Source organism: Parambassis ranga, chromosome 13, assembly GCF_900634625.1.
Source record: "Parambassis ranga chromosome 13, fParRan2.1, whole genome shotgun sequence".
NCBI classification, from domain to species: Eukaryota; Metazoa; Chordata; class Actinopteri; family Ambassidae; genus Parambassis; species Parambassis ranga.
Window position 1 is genome coordinate 13,672,464 of NC_041033.1, and position 23,988 is coordinate 13,696,451.

The 23,988-nt window shown below is 43.0% G+C and overlaps 1 protein-coding gene across 3 annotated transcripts in view; it reads left to right on the forward strand.

Annotated features, from left to right (window-relative positions):
- Nucleotides 1–5,869: 5,869 nt before the first annotated feature.
- The window catches only part of dscaml1 (Down syndrome cell adhesion molecule like 1), an 80,461-nt gene continuing 62,342 nt past the window's right edge, over nucleotides 5,870–23,988 (forward strand). For 2 of the 3 annotated variants that reach the window (XM_028419543.1, XM_028419546.1), the window contains exons 1-3: nucleotides 9,131–9,379; nucleotides 17,687–18,007; nucleotides 23,397–23,543. In XM_028419543.1, the coding sequence (XP_028275344.1) occupies nucleotides 9,337–9,379; nucleotides 17,687–18,007; nucleotides 23,397–23,543 (511 nt within the window). In that variant the 5' untranslated portion in view covers nucleotides 9,131–9,336. Of the gene's footprint in view, nucleotides 5,946–9,130; nucleotides 9,380–17,686; nucleotides 18,008–23,396; nucleotides 23,544–23,988 lie in introns of those variants that run through there. The other variant, XM_028419544.1, reaches the window with a different exon arrangement.

Below are 23,988 nucleotides of genomic sequence, written 5' to 3' on the forward strand. Positions count from 1 at the left end.
GTTGTGTAGCAGCCTGTTGTGCTTTTGGCATAAATCAATAAAAGTATGTCTGAACACAGATTGTGTGTGTTTTCTTTGTGTGTGTTCATTTAAAACTGAGTCCTGAAAAAAAAGTCTTTCAACAGAACTTGAAATCAATCTGCTAATTTCCTCTCAATGTCACTCAAGGTTACTATGCTGCTGTGAAGCTACCTGCTGCTCACTACCACAGTAATATGCAGCTTTTTTCTGCTCTGACTCCAAAGGTTGGTAGATCTTCTCTTTATTGCCACTAGAGAACAAACTTTTATGAGACTGTAAATGTGTAACTGAGAGGCAGGACTGATATGTGGTCGTGGGCGTGGAGAAGTGTGTGTGTGTGTGTGTGTGTGTGTGTGTGTGTGTGTGTGTGTGTGTGTGGTAGAGGGTGGATCTGTGTGTGGGGGGAACACACATAGACAAGGCCAACCCCACATACTGGCACACACCTGGACAGAGGTGATACAGAGCCTTCAGCAGCTCAGGTGAGTACTACTTGCTTTCCTAAACAAGCCAAAAAATGTGACATTTCAGATGCAGAACATGTGGCTATTGTGCAATCGATAATAAATGATTAGCAGTCATGATATTTTTAGAGAGGTTAATGTGTATTTTTATATAAAACGAAGGAATTCTTGCTATGAAAGATGAAACTTTTCCCAGCCAAGCTTCTCCAGAAGCGTCCAATTAATATGTGCTGTAAAAGTGGGTTTAGAGGACAGACTTTGTACTTAGTTGGCTTTGTTCTTGTCCCCATTCGAAGAAAGAAATCTAATAGCAGTGATGCATTACTGGATATTTGCAGGGGTGTGATTGTTGGCCAGACTCACTGGGTATCAATTCTGCTTTATATTAGAGGCATCACAGCAGCTCCTTTTTTGGTCTCCTCTATAACCTCTATCTGACAGTTCAAGGTTCAAGGTTAATGAATAATGGAGCTGTGATATATTAATGAATAACTGTCCGGTCTGCCCTCATGCTCAGCAGTGCATTCAGTAGACCCTGACTGACACATAATGAATGAAAGATTGGAAGCCCACAATTCATAGCAGCATGCTTGAAGAAAATGGAGACAGCAAGGAAAATTCTTAGTCTGTTAATCTGTGTAAGTGAACGATTACAGGTCAGGAGATGTAGATCAAATGAGGAGCCAGTGTGTGTGGGGGTGAAGAATGTAGACAGAATGGATGGGGAAAGAGAATCAATATTCGCCATTAGCCTCTTAAAGTTCTCAGTGAAGATCACAGGCAATCACATTGCTATTAAGACCGCAGTGGGGGAACCCAGTGAGGCAATTTGTCAGGACGTATAGAGTTTCCTGGCCTTTCAACCACCTTTCATCTGAAGTGAATAAGCCGAGTTAAATGAGCTTCTAGCTTTATTAAAAAAGGAGGGATCAGTGAAACTGAAGCCACACGACTTTTAGCCTGCAAACAGTTTTCACGTGATGCTCAATACTTTTATTGTCTTAAAGAATTGATTAAATTATTTCAAGCAGTGGGTGTTGATGGATCAGCAGCCAGCAGCTGCTATTGTTTAACTTGTTTGTTTTGTATCCCTCCAGTTTCGTCACAACTGAAACTCACACACAGACAGGACAACATGTCTTCTCCTCAAGGTTAGCTACTGTACAAAAAAAAAAAACAGCCGAACAACACATTATCCACAAAACACTTTAGCATGACACCATAATATGTGCATGCTCTCAGCCAGCCGTGTGATTCTGAGTCAGACCCGTTAACTGGCTTGTTAATCATACACCAGGTTAATGCAAGGTTGAGGTATTATTATTGCTTATTTAGTTTCACATACTGCTGGTAATGGTGTCACCAGACTCACAGTGCCCGGTCACCATCACACTTATTCAGGAGTTTAAAATCCAGTTGCCATTGTTAAGCCCTTGGGTGTAACATGACCTGGATGTCACGTGTTAGCATTCTTTAGAAAATCTCTGCTAACACTGGCCTTAGTGCTGCAAAGAATAGACCAGTGCTGATTATAGCTTCCACAAAGTGAATGATAATATATGCTATCTGAATATATTCCTCATAACTGTCTGCAGCAGCCGTGTTTTAATAGAATGATGTTTCTCTGTGTTTTCATTCTCCGTCTGCCCTTCAGGTGCAGAAATTGACCCTGATGCAGACTTTGTGTATGGTAAGTTACAACATGGAGCAGTATAAATATTTAACTAAAACAGAGAATGGGATGAAGGCAGTTGGAGTGGGCATGTGCAGAGAATGAAGAAGGAAAATATGAGTAAAACATGAAAACTGGAGAAGGTGTGCAGTTCAATTAACAACGTCTCGTGAATTTGTAGACTACTACACGCTGCGTGTTGGAGGTCTGATCTTCGCCGGGGTTGTTGGGTTCCTTTCCTTAATTCTTTTGGCTGGTAAGTCGACAGAGACACCTCTAAATATTTGTGTGTTTGTTTGTGTGGGTTTCAGCTTAAGAGAAATGAGTGTAAATACAAGCAAAGACGCTGACAAACAGAGCAGCCGAGGTGTGATTGGTGTGTGAATGTGGGGTGCTTCAGTGCATAGTTGGCTGTGTGGAAACAAAAATAAATGATAAAAACAACACATGCATTGTGTTCTCAGATGTGGATCACATGTGGATCTGTGCTCCCACCGTACAGCCCTGTTTCCATCACAGTTATTATAAGAGCAGCTTCATTGAAAAAGTTGTAAACTGTGAAATGAACTAATGTCTTTTTTTGTCCCCTTAAGGCAACAGGATCAGAAACTGTGGCAAATCCAAGGTAAGATCTCTGCTGGTGGTCCAGCTACAAAATAACAATTAACTAGATTTATAGCGACATCTGCTGGCCATTTGTTTAAAAATACACTACACGTTAGTATATATATATATATATATATATATATATATATATATATATATATATATATATATATATATATATATATATATATAGGGGCCACAGAGCCGAGTGTGGATGACAACATGAGAAGAAATTAAACATATAACATACTTCAACCTCAGATATAAAATAATGAAACGTGTTATTTCATTTACTCATGTTGTCCACAGCCAAGACGCATTGAAGAGGATGAGTGAACAGAACCAGCCAACGCAGGAGACTGCTTGAATGTGCTACAATGCTGCCTACTGTTGTGTGTGTAAGAATATAAAGCTTTTATATGAATAAAGTGTTCATGTGTGTCCATGTTTTTGTTTGTGTGCTGCATAGATCAACAAAGAAAGAAGGAAAGGAAGAAAGAAAATAACAACATAAAATGCTACAATCATAAAAATATGGTAACAGTATTAAAGTGTTTAGCATAGCCCCAAATAAATGTAGCGAACTAGCTGGATTCAAGCAAAGAAAAAAAAAGTTTCCAGCAAAACAGTCACATGACCATACGTCATGCAGAGGCGGAACAAAACGTGCTCTCCTGTCCGGAAGTGTAACGCCCCCTGTCTCAGGTGCAACCTTAACAAGAGGACAAGAAGTTTTCTCGTGTTTCGCGCATGTGTGTGCCTCAGTAAGTAAAATGTTTGGTTCCCTTTTTCCGCACACGAAAACAAACAAAGTCACTAAAAACGAAAGCAGACCGCTCTGTGATGCGTTCGAAGTCGTCTGTGCAACTCTGGGCTCCAAACAAAGTTGTGTGAGACAGGAGCAAAAACGAGAAATGAAAAAATGTGTCCAAACTACATGGTTCCCTGTACGTGTGGTAACAGAAAGGGTCACAAGGTGGCGTCATGAGACCAGCGCAACCGCAAAGAAGGAACTGCACGATATGCGGGAGAAGTGAAAGCTGCTGTCCTGCAAAGAGGGCGACCCAGAGGCCGTGGAAAAGAACAAGTAGGTGGAAAATGTTCATCAGGAGGTAATAGATACTATCAGGAACTGTAAACGTGACACAGATGACATTGTGATGATTGAAAAAATAAAAATACGGGCACTTAAGTGCACCACGGTCTGAACCCTGTGATGAGCTGCAGCATTCAGAATTCATGAACAGAGCACTTTATATTTTTGTAGTTTTACTGCTCACGACTTCCTGCTTTGGCTTTAGCCTACATCAGAGCCGGTTAAGCAGAGCAGCGCCATTATAGACTACTGTATTTTCTTCGCTGCAGCACAGATGACAAAGCGCATTAATCATACCTCTAGAAAACTGTGCCTGATTAATTATCCCTGAATAAATAAGTCGTTACAGGGAGAGACAGGAGCTGTCAACTGCCTGAGTCCCAAGGACCCCCTGCTCTCTCTCTCTCTCTCTCTCTCACTCTTGCTGTCTCTTTTCCTTTTTTCCAGGATTTGTGAGGGAAAAATGAAGGGCCGAGCTGTGAAAGTTAACACAGGCTGCACTGCCAAGTGGTGAAGCAGGCGGTTTTACAGGTTGGATCCCTCAGGGCAGGCGCTGGGGTCAGCTCCTTTCCATAAGGGCTTCAGTTGAGGTAAGCATGAGAAGCCATTCATCACACGGTTCACTAGGCCTGATAACATCACTGCACTGAGAGGAGAGTGACACGCACAGACACACACATACACATAATGCTGGACAGGTGTGAGAGGGCTGATCAGATACACTTCCCAAAAGCATTTAGGATGGCTGACTGCTGAGACAAAGGCCTCGGGCTGATAGGGGGAAACGGACAAGTGGATGCTGAACACGACGTTTTCCAGAGAAAGTGTTGACAAAGTAACTTATTGATAGAGGACGAGCTGCTGTTGGTTTAAGCTGGTTCATTGCTTTGTGTTTAGAAGTGTGTCATGGCTGACAAAACGCTGTATCAGGGAAGACTCTGACTAATCTCTACATTCAAAGACGTTGTTACTCTATGCTACTTTCATATTTATCTAATTTTATTGTAACTGAAAGCTATTTGGCTTTCACTGTTTTGCTGCCAATGTGTTTGTGTGTGAGGAACAGGTGAAGTGTAGCACAGAGCAGTGTTAAAGCGTGGGAAAGATTAAAAGCACAAAGGGTGAAGATGGAAACTCAGCTAGAGATACAAGGTCCGCTCACACCTGCCAACTGTCTCCCTCTCTCTCTCTCTCTCTCTCTCTTTCTTTCTTAGTTTTTCTCTCTTGTGCATGAGTTTGGTGTTGTTGTTGACTTAATATGATGTAACAGACCAGAACAGCAAAGATGTCTTTGTGCAGCCCTTATTTATACATACATGTTACTCTTCTGAATGCACTGAAGGATTACTGCAGTTTGATGTATAATGTTGCTCACAGTTCCTTAGGAATATGCACCATGAAAGCATGGCTCTGATAGAAAATAGATGGTCAAACTCACAAAAGTGACTAAAATGGAAATAACCTGAATATGTTGTTAGTTTTAGTCCTTTTATCATCAAAAAAATAAAATAATTTGAGCATGACAGACATTGTGGCTTCTGTTTCAAGCTGGGATGAGTAAAGTAAAGGTAAACTAAAAGTAATCGTATCAAACACAAATCTTAAACCAGCTTTCTGTCTGAAAACTAGCAGATAACTGCGTGTTGATGTATGAAGTGAGTGAGAAGGGTCAGCTGGCCTGCCTTATAGGCTCCGTCATCTGTAGACCTTTGGTTGGTGTCACCAACTATTTTGCTCCACTAAAACTTTAAAAATAATATAGGAAACAGAGCAGTGCATGATCTTTTAATGATAACAATCTTTAATTGTGACCACTGGGTGTCACTAGATATCTCTGATCAATATCTCTGCACAAGCTGACTTTCTGAAGTCTTTACTATATTGAAATTCATATGATAATGTTCATCCTTTACTCAGCTGTGCACATTTAACTGCCTTCTTTATGCTTGAGGAACACATTTGAAGTCAGAAAGTGTGTTTGTGTGTCGCCCACTATAGAGCAAGAGCAGCCGGTCTCTAGGTTGGTCCCACAGAGGACGCCTCCAGCAGCAGCCATCTTGGAAGTGGTGGTATCGCCCTGGCACGGGTATGTTTTTGTCTGAAGGCGCTCTGTCTGCTTTAGAACCGCATCGTTTCCCAACTCCAGTTTTTGCTGTTTGCAGTTTTCCAGTCTCTTTGTCTCTGCCTCCCTCCTTCTCAGCCATGCAAATAGTCTCATTTGCAAATCTAAAAAAACGTGTGGGTAGAAAAAGAGGAAAAAATGGCGAGATGAACCTCCACTCTCAAGAAGGTGTCCCCCCTATACCACATGCACGTTCTCCGCCCCGCACCCCATCCTCTCGTTATCCTCCCCAGCTCATTTGAATAAATTAACACCCCTTGATGTCTTGTGTGTGTGTGCGCATGCACTCTCATGCAAAACTCACATATGCAAGCATAATCGTGATCAACAAACACATGTGTGCACCACCGACTGTAGATCAGCCACAAATACGTATCCTGCGCTTTGCAGGCGCATGCTCACGTACGCACACGTCCTCTGATGTGCTGATACACTTTCACACATCTGCCACAACAATCACGCATGCTTGGTTAAAGGCAAACACACTCCATTGGTTGGCACTTCCCTGTTAATGTGCTGCAGCATGGTGGTGTGTGATTCATATTAACCTAATGCAGATTCTCGTTCATACAAAACAGCACACAGAGCTAGCAAAGCTGCCCCACTGAGGAACGGGTTCTGCATCAGGACTTAACACAAGCTGTCTGTTCTCACAGCTACTTACTTGCTCCGTCAACATCATCCTCATTCCTGCAGATGTCTGCCCATTCTCACGTTGATCCCTGTGACCTTGTACAGAGCTAAGCAGAGGCACCATGTGCCCTCTCCTAATTCTAACCTTGCAGAGGCTTCATTGGGCTTGGGGGCTGTGCATTAATACTGGATACATTAACGCTAATATGATCCTAGCATGTAGTCAGGGCCTGAGGGGAGCTCTGATTGTCTGAGCATTAACATTAACATCCACATTAACTTATCCGCCTCATCACTCTCTGTCTGCCTCTTGCCCCTCCCTTGGCTTTTTTCTGTTTCTCTCCTTCCCTGCTCCCTCGTTTTTCTTCTTCAGTCAACAAACTCTCTTCTTCTTGCTCTCTTGCTACCCTTGCTTCCTAATCTCCTTCTCTATCTCCGGGCAACGATGGAGCAGAGTGATGGAGATGAGTCACATGCTGCTGAGGTTTTTTAGCGGCGTGGTAGCAGGCTGTCCTGGTTCCTGTCCTCAGTGTGACAGTCACTGGAGCTGTCTGGGAACTGCTTGCTTTTCCTCTCTGGCCTGGCTGGCCAGCACAGCCTGTCAGCCTCCATGATGATCACTGGCTGACATACAGTATAACCTGCTTGGTGCTGTCAGGCTAACTCACATCAGCCCCTTAACCAGCTTGCCACCCTGCCTTTTGAAGTCCTGACAGATATTTCACGTGTTGCCGTACAGGGCAGCTGGGTGGAGCTTCTGGGTGCGAAGAGCTTACTTTAAGTGTCAATGTGTTGGACAATGTTATAAGACCAGTTTGTCACTGCAGAGGAGAATACACGGTGCAGAGGCAGATTTTATTCCCTTAAGGGCTGTCGGATTTTTAAACGAGAGTGCCCATCTCACTCCCCATGCACCACAGGCTGCGCTTTTAAACCTGGTCTTTGTGTTTGTGGCTGGTGAAGTGCATAAAGCCAAAACCGTGTCCCAAGGACCTTGAAAGCATGGAGCTGGGTGTACACACAATATAGTATGGAAGTACTCTCCTTCTGTATACATCTTGTTGTTGTGTTTGTGTGAGGAATAGAGAGACAGGTTGCGTGGGTGTGTTTGTGTGTGTTTCCACCTGTTACATAATAAGAGAGTGGAGGCAGAGTGTGCTTCCTTGCCTGCCACACTATAGTGGCTCTTCATCTTGAGCCACATCTTGCCTTAGTTAAATTCCACAACTAGGACTATGTTTCTGGTTACAACACTCCAAACACCACATTACACAGAAAGACAAGAGACACAGGATAGAAAGGAGTTTATAAGTGATTGCATGCAGTAAACCTAGTGGACAGCCTCAGTCTCTGTGAGCAAGCCATGCTTCACTGTGAGTTGATCATTTGGCTGATGAGTTGGATGGCAAGAAAGATGAGATGTTTTGGGAACTGTGAATCCATTTGTGTTGCTTTAGTTGCAGAAGATAATTTCAAAATATCAGTAAAACTTCGCAGTAGATTGGTTGGTATCTGGCTTTCATGATGCTCAAATATCTGCATTAAAGATGTAGAAAGCTGTGACCTATTTGGATATTAAAAAGCTATGCACCTGTTACCTTTAAGTTTAAGTTGGCTGTTTAGACTGTGTCCCAGTCAGGTTAGAGCTGCAGTGTAAATACATGCAAAACAGGCTCATGTGACGACAGAGCCTGCAGATTGTTTGCCTATCTAAATTCCTCTTCAAACCTATTGTCTGAAGAAGTTTGGAGTCTGTTTAAGTGACAGTACGCCTTGATAATGTAATATTATTTGTTAGGCCACATGTATATTTTAGATATAACAAGGTAGATAAGATAGGCAGTATAGGACGTTTTGTTCCGAGATGCTTGTGGAGTCAGTAATAGCAATCATAACCCTGATCTGTGCGCATTTGCGCACTCCCTCTCTATGTGAATGTGAGCGAATTGCGGATCCATTTCAATAAATGTATTGACCAGCTCAGGCACATTATCGTCCTGATACCCTCAGAATACAATTGATTGCAGATAATCACCTGCTGTTTATTCTCAAAACTATATCAAGTGATTTGAGCGCCGCCACTGTTGGGAGCGCATTTCCACTCCCTCGGATGAAGTGGAATCTTCAGCTTCTCTGCGCCTCCCTCCATCCTTCTCAACCGGAATTTATGTCTTTTTTTAACCTTATTAATGCCACGATTTGTTGATATGGACAGTTTTACTTTCACTTTTCGTGCATATACGCCAGTGGAAACCGATTTATGGAAATAGTTGGTTTGCATGGGAGATGTGCGCAGGCATTTACCTTTCCCTTAACTTCAAAACAACAACATTTAAATTACTTTTTGACGGGGAATTTCGAAGCTTGCACTTGTAACACCTCTAATGTAAAGAATGAAAGACATCTATTTAGTGCGCGTAATGTAGATGTTCCATCAGCACGTATGGCTCACCTCTCCAACGCGGCGCATCATTAGGAGACCGGGGGTGGGGCGACAGCAGCCTGTCCCGGTAAGGGGAGGAGAGAGCGGGGAACAGAGGCGGTACTTTCTCCGCTGCTTGTTTCTCGGCGCTGGAGACTGTCGGACCAGGGCTGGAGAGACCGCCGGGGAGCATCAGCGCAAACCAGTCCAGCACGGAGCCTCGCCTGGCCGACCGCAGCGCCGTGCACTCTTCTCGGGGACTGCACAACATTCCTGTGAAATATAACTGCTTTTAATGGCATGTGGCTTGTAACTTTACTTCTGCTGTATTCTTTGCAAGAAGGTAAGCTGGAATTGCATCTCTTCAAAGTGTGTTGCTTATGCATGTTGTCCCCTCTCCAGTGCAGTGCTGAAGTTATATGTGCATGGCTCTTGGCGTGTCCAGGTGATGGATTTTGTTGGACCACATACATTAATGTCATAAACGGAGAGCAAAGATCTCAAATCAAACTCAAAATCACATTTGGAAGAAAACCAGGAACTTTTTTCCTTAGTGTTTTGAGAGGAAGCTTTCCTGATCAGCCATGATTTTGTCCTGAGCCAGTGCTCTTATTCCTCTTATGCTGTCCGTGTCTCTGTGATTACCTGATAATGTGATTAAAATCACAAAAAGGAATGATTATAATGCTTTAAATCAACATGCACCACAGTTCACCACAGAAAAGCCCACAAAGGTCTGTGAAGTGCACGCTGCGTTTGTTAAAGATGGAAAAGACAGCGGCATTTGCATTTTGCATGATGAATATGTGGAGGTGTCGTGAATATGGAGGCTGTTGAATGGGAAGGAGAGGCTGATAAGAATCTGCAGGCGCGCGCACGGATAAAGGGGCGACCTCTGATGCTGGCCACAGCTGTAGGCTGTTTACTCACAAAAGTCCAAAGGGGGCACTTGAGAGAGTTTATTGTATTTGCTGACTTTTTTTCTGTCCTGTCGCAGATCGAATAAGATGTCAGTGTGTGAGTTTAGGTGTGCGCGTGCACAGATAGGAGGGAGGATGGGAGAGGGTCCCTGGGGGTTAAAGCATCCTTTAACACAAATCAGTTATTTATTATTTTTGAATGGACATTAACGCCTAAACATCGCTGTGTGTATGTGTGTGTGTGTGCGTGTCTGTGTGTTGAGTGTATGCGGCTGTTGGGCAACAAGGGTCAATACATTTTATGAGAGACGTGTGAACTGAAGCTGTGGGGGTTTTGAGCACTGGCCTTTAATTTGCAGATAAAGTGCCCCAGTTGTATATTTAAAAAGACGAGGTCTAATATTTCCTTTCTTTGATAAAATGTAGTGTCAGTGCGTGCAGACTCAGTTGTTATCACTCCTGGTCTAATTATTCATCCACCATTTTCTGTGGCACCAGATCCTACTGATTGGCTTCGCTCTAAATACTGCAGATGCGACATGATTATTTTTTTTCCAATTTTTGCTTTTTGAATACAAAATGTTTTGCGTGTGAATTTCTATCACTTTGTAACAAGTACACAATTTAAAAAAAACAAGATGACTTAATTTCTTACTTAATTTTCAACCATTTTACGCACGGATGTTTCACTGAAGATGTCTGGTGAGACATCTTTTTAGTGATCAAATGCTGTTGTTGTTTTAAGCATTTGTTTATAATTGGGGCTGTGCGCCTGTTTCATGCTTCTGGTCGCCATTATTGGCCTTGGCAGTGCCCTCTGCCAGGCTGCAGCTGCGGCGGGGACTTCTGTGCTGTTTTTGTTGTATGTAATTGGATTACAGGGTCTATTTCGATTATACACACTGTACATTGCTCTGTCCCGTGACTGAACGAGATGTACTGTGTGTGTGTGTGTGTGTGTGTGTGTGTGTGAGAGAGAGAGAGAGAGAGAGAGAGGGGGGGAGAGAGATGAGCGGAGGGGAGGAGGAGGGTTGGGGGGGGGGGGGTCGCTGCAAACAGCCACTGGAGCGGAAAGAGTGCTTGAGATGGGAGAGATGTAGATAACGCAGTGGAAAACAAACTTCCATTTTCCGTTGTTTTTCAACGCCCTGTTACCTCGTTTTGCACGAATCAACTGTGGCGTATTGTTTTAGGAGGCTACTGTGTATTTTAGATATGTGTGATTATGTTAAAAAACGTTATTTTAAAGGGGAAAGGTAGGTCTATTATCATACATGCATATGCATTAGTACTGCGTATTTTCCTGGCCCGGCCGCGCCTTCTGGAATGGCACACTTTGCTTATTTGCTGTTTTTTTTGTTTTTGTTTTACATCTTTTTGAAAAATATGTGAGACCACAGATTGATTTAAGAGATTTCAGTTTCTTTCGTTCTTTTTTTTCTGTCATTAATTTAACATTCATCCGGTCATTACTGAAGCGTTTGTTGCTTTAGTTTGGCTGCATAACAGCACACCTGCACCCATGAGTGCGGAGAGGAGGAGGGAGGAGGAGGGGGGAGATGAGAGGGATGGATAGATGGATGGATAGAGCCAGAGGAGGGGTGGGGAGCACACTCATTCTTCTTTGTCATGATTTGGGAGGCTGCTTGTCATTTTATGGAAATAAAATTGAGACAAACTCAGCTGAGGGATGTGTGGGAATCTTCTCTCAGGCCTGACAGGCCAGAACAGGAGGGCCTGAGGAACTGGAAAAGAAATGAAATCATTATTGTTTTGAATATATATGTGTTTTTTCAAATCCGTTTAGAAATAAAACGACATTAGATTTAATGCAGAATTTGTGGCTCGTTTGTCAGTAATTGTACACGATGAAAAGAAAAGCGCCACATAGTGATCGAAGTGCAGTGAAAGCTCTTGCTATAATTATTTCATCAATTAATGTGATTCCGGTTTTATCCAGTTTTGGTCGACAGGCCTCCTGCAACACACACTTGACATTAAACTGAAATGTGTGTGTGAGTGTTCCTGCACAGATATAAAACACGTCCCCCCTTTTTAATCTGAACAGACTGCTTGAAAATGTTTTCTTGATTTTAGTAAACGTCACAGTTGATATTCAATACAAGTATGACGTATCACTCGGTGTCTCACCTGCATGGCGCAGAGTTCACTCTATATGCTCATTCCTTTAAGGGTCTCCTGCTCGGTCTTGACACCATCCTGAGCTGCTGATCCGCAGGCTGTGGGTAAATTTGGAAACACAACAGATACAGACTAGAGAAGTGGTGCTTGGAGGGGGAGCCCAGTAATTGCGGCATGAGTCACACTCTGTTGGCCACTTGGCTACACCCGCACGATATGGACTCCGAGATGTTGATTCTGTATTTGACAAATGAAGCTGTAGTGGGTGATTGTAGTATGAAAGCATGTCTGGAGATGCCATTTTCTTTTCTATCTTTAAAATCCGTGTACATTAGTTTTATTTTAGAGCAGGCTCTGCGTGCCACACGGTTCAAAAACCCCCTAGTTTTTGAAAGTTAAAGGATAAAGACAGAAGAATGTGGGAACTGATAAGCAAATCACAAATGACAGTAGATGATTCCCCTTTCCTTGTGTCTTCATACCCTCCTATACTTTTCTGACACATCCTCATGCCAAACATTAAAACACTTCTGTAAAATGTGATTAGCAGTCTATCAATTTAGAAATTCCTCCACAAGTCACTTTCTCAAGGTACAGTTACACCCATGCGTCTCTTCACTTCTACTCATGGAACCTTTTCTTGGAGACAGACAGCGCAGCACTGTAATAGCTACATGTCACTCTCAGGTTAACCTGCCTCCTCCTCCTCATCCTCCTCCTCCTCCCTCGCTGTGCTGCCTGTTTTTATTGTCGCTCAGCGCTTGGCACATTGCTGCAGCACAAACATCTGAACGAGTCACTCGGCCTCATTTTCAGTCTGAACATTTTGTTTGTTTTGAATCGCACCAACTTCGTGGGGCAGTTTGTGGGAGGTGATCATTTCATTTCGGGCCGAGGCTCATTCAGACACATGCGCTTTCATCAGAACAGAGCGTTCTCTAAATTGATTTGTTGAGATTTTATAAGTGAATAGTGACACACGTCACGCTGCACTGTTTCCCGCTCCCTCGTTATACGCCTGTAGAGGATCTAGTCCTTAGCAACATCTTGTTTGCACTAAGCTGTCACTCACTGAACAGGTTTTGCGCACAACAGTAGTGTCCGGTAGCGCGGTGCCCTCTCCATTGCGCGCAGGGAGAGACTGATTCTTACGTCTCGATTGACAAATATACAACAAGTGAACAACAAAACAATCTTCCTCACGATCAACTCCCTTTCACTCTGCCTTTCTTCCTCTCTATCTCTCCTGTCTGTTTTCTGTCAAACACTTTTATTGCCCTGTCTCTGAGGGAGAATAGAGGAAAATAATCTCTACAATTCTGACACTCACTTCAACAACGGAAATCATCCTTTTGAAGTGGGAGATGTGGATTTTCAAATGCTGAGATGGCGGCCTAATGTTTTACTGACACTGCATAAACTGTATATATGAGTTGTTTACTACCCACTGCCCCCCCTCCTTCTCCTCCCCTGCTGTGGATGTACATGTAAGGAGTATCCACATCCTTCATATCATGCAGGTTTTTTTTCTGTTTGGCTCTAGCATTCCACCCATTATTTCTTTTCTGACATCTCACAGAACCACACAGACACATTTTCATGCAACTCTAATGCATATCTCAATTTGGAGTATTGTATAGTAAATGAGCCGCTCCCTCTATCGAACATGATTGTGTGTTTTGCCTTTTATGTTGTACCATTTTTATGCAGTATTACCGCAAAGGCTGTATTGCCACTGACTTTAATGCTTCAGCTGTTATTTGGCCTGTGAATGTGTTTTGTGTGCTGTAAACTGTAGTGCTACATGCTTCACCAAACATAGAAAATCTACTTGCTATTAAGAATCTATACGTGCAATCTGAAATGTTTGTGACTTTGTGTGAGCCTGTTTGAAGGAGAGAAAGACTTGGAGAGGGAGGGAGAAGGAGGGATTTATAGCCCTGTTTTTCTATGCACGTGATGGTATGAATCTGTGTGTGTGTGTGTGTGTGTCAATGAATGTAGATGAGACAGAAAAAGCTGCATTATGCATAGCGGTTCACCATAGGCAATATCCTTGCTCCTCCAGCATACATATTCATACAATATTTTCATATCCACTGCAAAAACATGAAAAAAGTGCAAATGTGTTTGAGTGTAGAAAGATTTGAGTCAAAAGGAAACACAGCAAAAAGAAAAGTGCATGGAGTATAGAGAAAAAAAAAAGTGAAGGGTTCACCCGACAGGAAAGATGTTTCCGAGTGTTTCACCTAAAATCACTTTGACCTTCTTCATTGTAATCAGTGCACCCAGGCTTGAAGAAGGAAATCAAAATACAGTTCGTGAATGAACGGGTGCTGCTCCTCTGGGGAGAGGGGGAAAAGAGAGCCTGGGGCAGCAAGTGGACGCAGATAACATCCGAGGTTAGATGTTGCCCAAATAAGGAGGAAAAAGTAGGTTATTGTGTTCATTTGTGAATTATTTACAGTGAATTGTAATATTTGAGTGATAGATTTTTTTCTTTACCTCCCCTGTGGTCATGTGTACAGTATGTCTTCAGTTGTGTGGTTTAATGCAGCTTACATCCTCAGATGACAATAATGCGTATAATTGGTGTCCAGTCTATACACCTTAGCTGTCAGATATCCTAAAGAGGTCAAGGCTCCAGGGAGGAGCACAAAAAAGCATGCAGATCTTTTGTATCATATCTGCATGGAAACCCCCATACAAGCCAGGTCATGTTTGATTGGCAGATGCTTTACATTCTTTAGCCCACCCTCATTCATCATCATTACATTTTGATGTTTTCACACCAAAGTATCTCTGGCGTAATGCACGTGGTCGCCATCATCCTGGTGTTTTTTTTTCTCCTGGAGGCTGTAATCTGTGCAGTGTCGGTCAGGGGCACGCTTCTGTGTGTTTGCACACATGTGTCTTTGCATATGTGAACTCACTGACCTGAATTCATGCCATAGGACAAAACGATTAGCCATCGCACCATAAGCTGTTGCTTTTCCCTCTGACTTTGAGTTGCTGTGTGATCTGTTTTATTTTAGCCAGATTACACAGGATGGTTTAGGGTTTGTGTATATTTAAACACATGAACGAGTTACAAGCAGGCGTTTCCAACCTGAGGGTCAGTGCTAGATGAATCAGCCAGGGAATGGAGAACAGGCTAAACTCATAATCTGTTTGATTTATTGACATGTTAATCTAAATTTTCCTGTATATTCTTTCTTCAGGCTTTTAGTAATTATTCAGAAATATAATAAAAGAAATGCAGGGGTTAGGGCTGCCACAGTTGGATATTTAGAAGACAAAAGGTGGGCAGAAACATGCTCACACTTTTAACACACATTGGTTTTAGTTTCTTTTATCCAGCCTGCCTGCTTCTACATCTGTTTTGTATAAAAGTTTACGACTAAATGCTTAAATAGGTGAGAAAGGATGATTTTTTTAAAATAGTTTTTTTCTTGTTTGAACCAGGAATGGTTTAATCATAGAAGTATTCTGCTACAAAAAAGAAAACAAATATCATCAGAGGGAAGCAGGTCGCTGTCACTGATATCTGATGGTTTCCTCCTTATTTATTCAAACACTTGTGTTCCTCACAGCACTTTGTTGTCGCTCTCCATGGTGCTGAAAGTGCAGATCAGTGAGCCTCGCAGCCTGCATGTGTGATTGACATGGATTCAAATGGTAGGATGGATTGAACTTGACCTAAATTCAGGTTTTTGAACACAGGATCTGCTCCAGAAACAACTCTTTGCCTCCTCGGGATCACTACTGTACAGTGTCATGCTCTGCACGTGCACCCAGCGATTATTTATATATGTGTATATATGTGTATATATATATATTTACACACCCCTACCCCTGCTGTTTGACATCCAGAACTGAAGCAGTCATTTAACATTAACCTCTCTATCCCTCTGACCTTACTACACACAGATGCACATGCTCACTCAGTCAGTTGCATCCAAACACCTTTGCACCTAAGAACCTTTCCCCTCCCCAACCATCCACCCATGTCCTGTCTACAATATTGCTCTTCCTGCCTGGCCCCCTGATCTCTCCTTCCGCCTGACACCCACACACACGCATGAAAAACCAGGGAAGTTGGACACCGGCCTCCCACAGCACAGCGATCATGGAGTGGATAGACTTTGTGTGTGTTAAAATGTGAAAGGAGATTATGTGGGTTTAACTCTATCTGTGTCTGGCGTTCAAATTCCCATCACATAATGGGATGTAATGCAGCAGGAAAAGATGAGAGAAGGCGTGAAAAGAAAAGGATGAGAGACAGAAAAAGACATGCAACTCAGATAAGATAGAGGGATCCAGCAACAATAGAGGAAGAGGGAAAATTCTGTCAACTAAGTTTTATCCCTAATCCGTGCCTTTTCATTCACATCATGTTATTAATGTCATTATGTCATTGCATGTTACTTTTCACACTGGACAAAACCAATATGAAAATAGTCCTTTTATCAGCCATTCATTCTTACCATGTGCTCAGATCTTCATTGTATAGCAGGCTGCTAATGATACCCATTGATGTAGAGGATCTTTAAAAATGAGAGTCTAAATGACACCTGATAGTGTCTTTATGTCTCCATCAATAACCAACACCCCTTTTTTCTCCAGCACACAGAGAATTAAACAGATAGGGCTAATCCAGCTATTGTTGAAAGAAACCAGGAAAGAGGATTAATTAAGTATCATTGTCTGAGAAGAAAATTCTCTGGTTCGGGGGTGCATCGTCTTCCCCTGGCCCCAAGCCAAGCTGAGCTCTGCACTTCTTTACTCTGCCCCCTACAACCCCCACCCCTCCCCAGTCCCAGCAAGCACACAGATTTTGAAGCATGCCTCAAGACCCCGTTTTAAACTGGACGAGGGAGTTTTGATATTTTGGTGGTCTATGTCCCCCAGGACAGCTTGTCTGGTGGCAGCTCTCCATTTATCATTCTATCCAGCTTCTTCTCAGGACTGATGGAGCCACAAACAGAGGCCTTCTGGCTGCTGGATATGATAGGGCTTGAGATGGCCTGAGACTAAACTCAGCTGTCACACCCATGTGGTTATTTTCTTTTCCTCCATCACAGAATATCAGGTGGGGTCGAGTTATGTGACCCATTTTTTGAGAGGCAAATTTCTAAAGGACTCCCTGGGTACATATATTAGATTAGAGATATTAGGATAATGCATATGGGATGAGATGGATGGCTGCAGTTTGGCACGCAGGAAGGAAGTTGTTTGGGTTGAGGTGACCCCATAGATTCAGCTTGTTTACTCAGTGCAGGTGTATTTTGGTTTTGGTATTTTGGTATTTGTATTTTGGTACTGTATTTTGCTGCATTTTTGCAGCTATTGTGTGAACTGAATGCGCCATTGCAACCTTACAAGATGTCAAAATGTTCATACATTATTATTATTATACTGGAAGTCAAGTGTTACTGTGTTTTGCGCCATGCAGTTTCATTCAATGAAATAAATATTCAGTTTTCTCTCTAGCTCAGCCTTCATACCTCTCCATTATGCAAATGATGTCTCTGTGTCTGACACATTCCAGCTAACTAACTCTGTCTCCCTTCCTCTCATCCTAACAGTCAACAGTGAGGATGTTGTCTCTACGCGGCTGTACTTTGTGAACGCCTCCCTGCAGCGGGTGACCTTCTCCAGCTCGGTGGGGGTGTCCCTGCCCTGCCCTGCGGGCGGCGCCCCCCATGCCGTCCTGCGCTGGTACCTGGCCGCCGGAGACGACATTTACGACGTGCCCCATATCCGCCACGTGCATGCCAACGGCACCCTCCAGCTCTACCCTTTCTCCCCATCCGCCTATAACAGCATTATCCACGACAACGAGTACTTCTGCACAGCTGAGAACCAAGCAGGAAAGATTCGAAGCCCCAGCATCCACATCAAAGCAGGTGAGAGTTGGAAGCAAAACTCACTTGGTCGTGAATTTTATACCTTTTTTTCCCACAAAACTTTGTGATCTTTTGTCTGCATGTATTTGAAATGCAACATACATACCCAAACAGAACCAACAGTTGTCAATGTGATCATCACTAGCACAACAACCCAGGGCACTGAGTGGCTGATTGTTTGCCCCCCACACTCCTCAGTGGGCCAATTGTTTTCAGCTGCGATGCACTGGTTTTTGTCATGCTGCCAAATTAGTCAGTCAACTTGGTGGAGTGGATGAATTCAAAGGTCTGGCTGGACCCAGTAGTCAGATACATCCAAAATGATAGTGTAGTGCAAGTTATGGTGCAGCTGCCCCTTTAGACCATTAAGGTTAAGGTCTGTATGGGAACAGGGTAACTTGCCCAGCATCTGTAAATATCGAACATTCATACTGGCATCCAAAATCGACAGCTTGTCTCAGCGGGGTTAATGCCACGTTTTGACCCCATGTATTAAAAAATACTGTAGAAAACAGACACGCAGCCTCACAGACAGTTGGTTCGGTGACCTGTCCGAACTCCCTGCCAAGGTCAAAGCCGGAGAGCCTGCTGAACACACCGAGGGAAGGTGTTACTGCACCTTTTCATAAACACATAACAATCATAAACACATGCACATGACCTCCTGTCACACACACTGGATACACGTGTATACGACAGACACACATACTTGTATGTTCACATGCACGTGCACAAACACACACACACATGCACACCAGCCTGTGAGTTGCTCATGCCAGCAAGCCTCCTGTCTCCCAGTCTCTCCATCTGTCCATGGACTGGAAAGTCCCCTAACTACACACACACCCATACACACAGCCATTTTCCTCAAGCTGGCTCATGGTGTTTAGTTGCCAGCTCTTTGTCAGGGTGTTTGGCAGAAGAGGTTTTGGAGAGTGAGCCACAGACATGGCAAGATGTGAAAAGAATCATGAGAAAAAGTAGATTTTCCGGTCATGGTAATAGCCAGGCAGACATTTTAGCTGCATTTCTCAGTCCTGCAGCTCCCTATACCCCACACATGTATACCAATCAACTCATTGTTCAGATTCTCTGCCTCACCATCACCACACATAAACACACTCATATGGCCTGTGTAGTCCCTAGAGGAGGACAGTCCCTCCAGCGTGAGAGTGACCTTCTAGCCAGCCTCAGTGCTGGGATGACCTTCCCTCCCAAATAATTACAACAATTAATCAATTAAATGCTGAGGCAACCACAACTCCACAGCTCCATAACCAGGGCTCACATGCATGTGTGTGCACCTCATTACCTCCAGAGTCCTACACAACACACAGGCTCACTCACACACAAAAAAAACCCTGTAGTTGCCATGGGCGACAGAGGCGTGAGCGCTAGGGTGTGGCATACCCCGTCTCAGGTGGTGCAGGAGAATGATGACAGCTGACAGCTCGCAGTGTGACACCCCCAAAAAATCTGCCCCACCCCCCTCCCTTTGCCATCTATGTCGCTCCCTCTCTTTCTATCTCTTCACATCTCTCTCCTTCCCTCCCCCTCTTTCTCACCCTCTCCCATGCATGCTGATTGTGGTCCAATAATAGCACTAGCACCTGTCTGGATAGCTCTACATTTATGAAAATCACTATGTGGGCTGCTTGTTTTCCTGTGTGTGTATATTTTTATTTGGCTCTCTCATTAGTTGTGTGCAGGTACACTCAAACTCAACACCAGTCTATTGCACACATTAGGTAAAACCTATAGAATAAAATTGAAAATAAAGTATGGGTACTCTAAGTAAGAGTCCCATGGAAATATGTTGATCTTCAATTTGATGTGTACTTTCCTTTCTTATTGTTCAGGTAGTTGTTGGTTTACACTCATTCATTGTAACAAAATATTGTTCCCATTTTCAGAGGAAGTCTACTTCCTGTTGTGCAGCAAACTTGATGTTCAGTATCATTAATAGGTATTGTGGGAAAATGCCTTTAAAAGCTTGCTAGGATATAGGATAGGATATCTGTGCTGTCAATCGCTGAATATTATAATACTGTAATGAATTACCCAACATTCTTTTCTGGTCCAACCAATCAGCATCCAGGAATAGTCTGATTTAGGTTAATATGTCTTTGCTACTTCAGTATAGCGTTGTTTGGTTTTAAGATTTTCACATTTTTTGTTTGATTGTTGATTTTATTCCTAAAGTAATTTTACAAAATCCTTAGCTTCAATGAAAATTCTATTATTTACAGTAATAGAGTAAGCAGAGTAAGCAGCCTCTTTCACATCCAAGTTCATTTCCCATCCTAAGCTTTCTTAAGGTAACACAATCCCTTTTCTCCACAGGTAAACCTGAACCTAAAGTACTTGAAGGCCAGATGTGTGAATTTATTCTACACTAAAGATAAAAGCCCTCCTTTGACACATACAGTTAGATGTTGCAGTTATTTGTCCTGGCTGAGGGTGTGTTTTGTGCACCTATCACCTCCTTACACAAACTTAATAAAACCTGTTTGGCGAGCTCCACGTTTTAAAACACAAACCTACAGTATGGCCATGATAGCAGCTGTTAGATCCCTCTCCCTTCTTCTATCTTATCTGGCTAACATTTTTTTACATGCTTTCATTTCTCCTGTATTTCATTATGGCTCTCCTTGTTCTTTCTCCTTCAGTGTTTTTTTTTTGCTTGCTTTATGAATAAGTAAATGCAGTATTTGGTTTCCCCGTCGTTAATTATTGAAGCGACAGTGATACAGGACTTGCCTCCCAGTGCGCCCAGTCGCCCAGACCCATGTTTTAGCTCGTTCCTAGGCAACCAGGCTGCATATAGTCAGGCATCAGTAACATCCTAATGATTCTGCTGCGATTGTGATGAGGGGGAGTGCAATTTACACACATATCAGTTGGGCTACCATTTGCATCATGTCACAAGGCTTAAGAGGATGAATATGTAATGTTTTTTTTTCCTCTGTGTTTCATATCTTCAAGGCGAAACGTGCGATAAATGACAACGCTATCACAACAGCTGCCTCTTATTGGGGCTGGTTACATGACGGTGTACAAGGGCATGTTACCATACAGGGCTTATTTGACAGATTTTAATGAGGAGAGGAGCGGTTAAACAGCACTTTCTTAAAGGGTATCAAGTGTAGGACACGGCGGGATCATGGGCAGGAAGTGCAAACCTGAGGTGACCTTGACTGGATTGAAATGTGATGACTGTCATCATCGTGCCGAACACTTACAAGCTGTCAAACTGATTTTAAACACTCTATGAGAGGCTCAGTGGGCATTGGGGATTTCACATGATATTGACAAGAGGCAGCAGGGTCACTCAGAGAGTAAATAAATGATTGAAAGAATTGGCTCAGCCACAACAGCCGAGGCTGTTCTGTCGATCAGGGTTATTGATCTGCAGGTAGATGACATCAATGAAAAGCAGGGGCTGTTTAAATGAAGAACTGAAGTGAGGACCTGATTTGAATTAATTGCATTTTAGCTTTGATTTGTTTACAAATGAAGTTTCAGATCACATTACTGGCCTGTGTGTCAGGAGCTGGACATCTCATGTGTGTCTGTGTCATTGTGTGGTCTCCAGAATCCATAAAATTTTGATTAGTATCTGCTCGTATCCAGTCTAACTCAACACAATTCAGGAAAGAAGAAAGGGTCCATGGTTCAGGTGACTATGAATTAAGTAGAACAACAAGTAGAACATGGACGGAATCAGACAAAGACCTCGAACTTTAAGGTGAAAGACTCCCAACCATTTGGACAAGGACATTGGCTTTGGTTCCACTGGGTTCCAGTGACAGTGGTGGCTGGCATAAAGCATTATTAATGACCAAGGAAACTGGCCTTCAGGCTAGGCGTTAATTATATCACTGGAGAGAGCTGGGGGAGAGAGCAAACACACGGGAGGGTGGGGCCACTCCCTGTGTTGTGTATGTGTGTGTGTGCATGTGTGTTTTACATTGTTAAGCCATTACTGTCCTCATTGCTGAGGGGAGCCTCGTTGATAGATTGCCAGACTCCCCAATATCAGCCTATCTGATTTTTGTAATTGTGTTTTTCTCATCATGTCAAACAGCCCTCTTTTTTTGTCTGTGTCTGTTATAGGCGAAAACTCCTTTAAACAAATTAGATCAAAATGGTGGGGAAGGCCACACAGTTCAGCTCAGTTCAGTGTACATAACAGCTTCCTGTTCAATCAGTCTAGCTGGCATGCCCTTGAACTACCTGTCTCTCCTTCTCACCAAAATAATCCATTAATTTAATTTCACTTTACTTCATTTATTTAATGAAAATTTATGCTCTGATTCAGCATTTCCCATTTCTCACTAATCTAAATGTGACAGAGTTAACTGGAGAGATAATTTGGTTAGCTACAGGCTACTGTTTTCATCATTAAGCCTGTCTTAATCACCACCATCCTTTCTGTACACTGGCACAGATTCACAGTCTAGTGCTCTGCACGCCATGTGCAGGGGGTGTGTTTTTGATGCCTGGCGCCTGCATGTGACAGTTTCATCGTCTGCGAGCAGCCCTCCACTCCTTGCCGTCTCATAGCATCTGCGGCATTGTTCTTTAAAAGGCCAGCGGCTGCTCACTGCGTATCCTCTTCAACGAAGCTCCGAGTCGACTCTCCTTACAATCACACTCTGACTTCAGATGTGGGGCGCAAGAGGGAAACTCTTCCCCTAATGTGGTTGAACAGGACCAGACAAATTTGTTTACCGGGCCCACCCCTGCTTTTACTATGGGTTAAACAGGACAGAAAGACAGTCAGCTGTGCAGTGTCAACTTGGGAAGTTATGTAGAGAAAGCTGTTTAATTGATGCCTCAGTTCAGGGCATCCTTCAAAGGGTCCAGTGTAAGCAGGATGAACTGAAAATTGTTAAATGAGACATAGGATTTCCCATTTGCTACACCAGCTTTCACAAAGCGTTGCTGCTAATGCCTGTAGCAACCAACAGCTGCAGTCGTAACTGACATCTGAAAATGTATTCCTCGGCTGACAAAGTTCAGTTAGAGCCAGCCTTGCAGCCTGTCTTGGGATAGTTAGGTCCAGGAAAAGCAAAGCAGCATCTCTTGACTGCATTTGTCAAGTGCCTTTTCACATTTTATGTAAATTAAAGATCTCATCGTCTGAAAGTTTGGTTCCAAAATGCAAAATAAATAAAGTGAAAGAAAATAGCAGCTTTGGTGTTGTTTTCTTGGGTTTTAAATCATTTGTGTGGAAAACAAGAAACAAAATTGAAATTAAAATTAGTGTGTGATTAAAATAGTCATTGCATTTTTCACTCCTTTTCAATGGAATGGCTTCCAACATGCTGTACCTACTCTATCATGCCCTTCATTGATTAACATCAGGTTTTTTCTTCGCACACAGTGTTTAGGGAGCCCTACACAGTCCGTGTGGCCGACCAGCGCTCCATGCGGGGTAATGTTGCCGTGTTCAAGTGCCTCATCCCCTCAGCCGTCCAGGAGTATGTCAGCGTGGTGTCCTGGGAGAAGGACACTGTCTCCATTGTCCCCGGTAAGAAAATTCACCCAAAGATGAGTGAAAAAGCCCCATGTTCATTTTGTGTCTGCATGCTCAGAATGTTTGATCAGTTGGTGCGTAATAATGGAAAGCAAATGATCTAATGTCTTCTAATACATCAATGGACTCAGAAATATTTGCCCTCAGAGAAATGAGAAATCTCACCAGGTGTTTTTAAAAGTGATTCTGCACCATAAATTAGGAGCTGGTTCAGTTTAAAATGACATTTCCTTTCCAATTTAATGAAGATTTCCTACTTGTTTGGCTTTTTTTGTGTTTGTTGACAGCCCTCAATCAATACTAATCAATTTATTTGTGTCGGTGGCAGTGAGAGTTAGATGAAGGAAGGTTGACAGAGTGCTTCAGTCATTCAAAAATAAGTCTGATGAAATGGCCTTTGCTGGCACATTCCTGGCTTCTCTCTCACAAACTGACACTG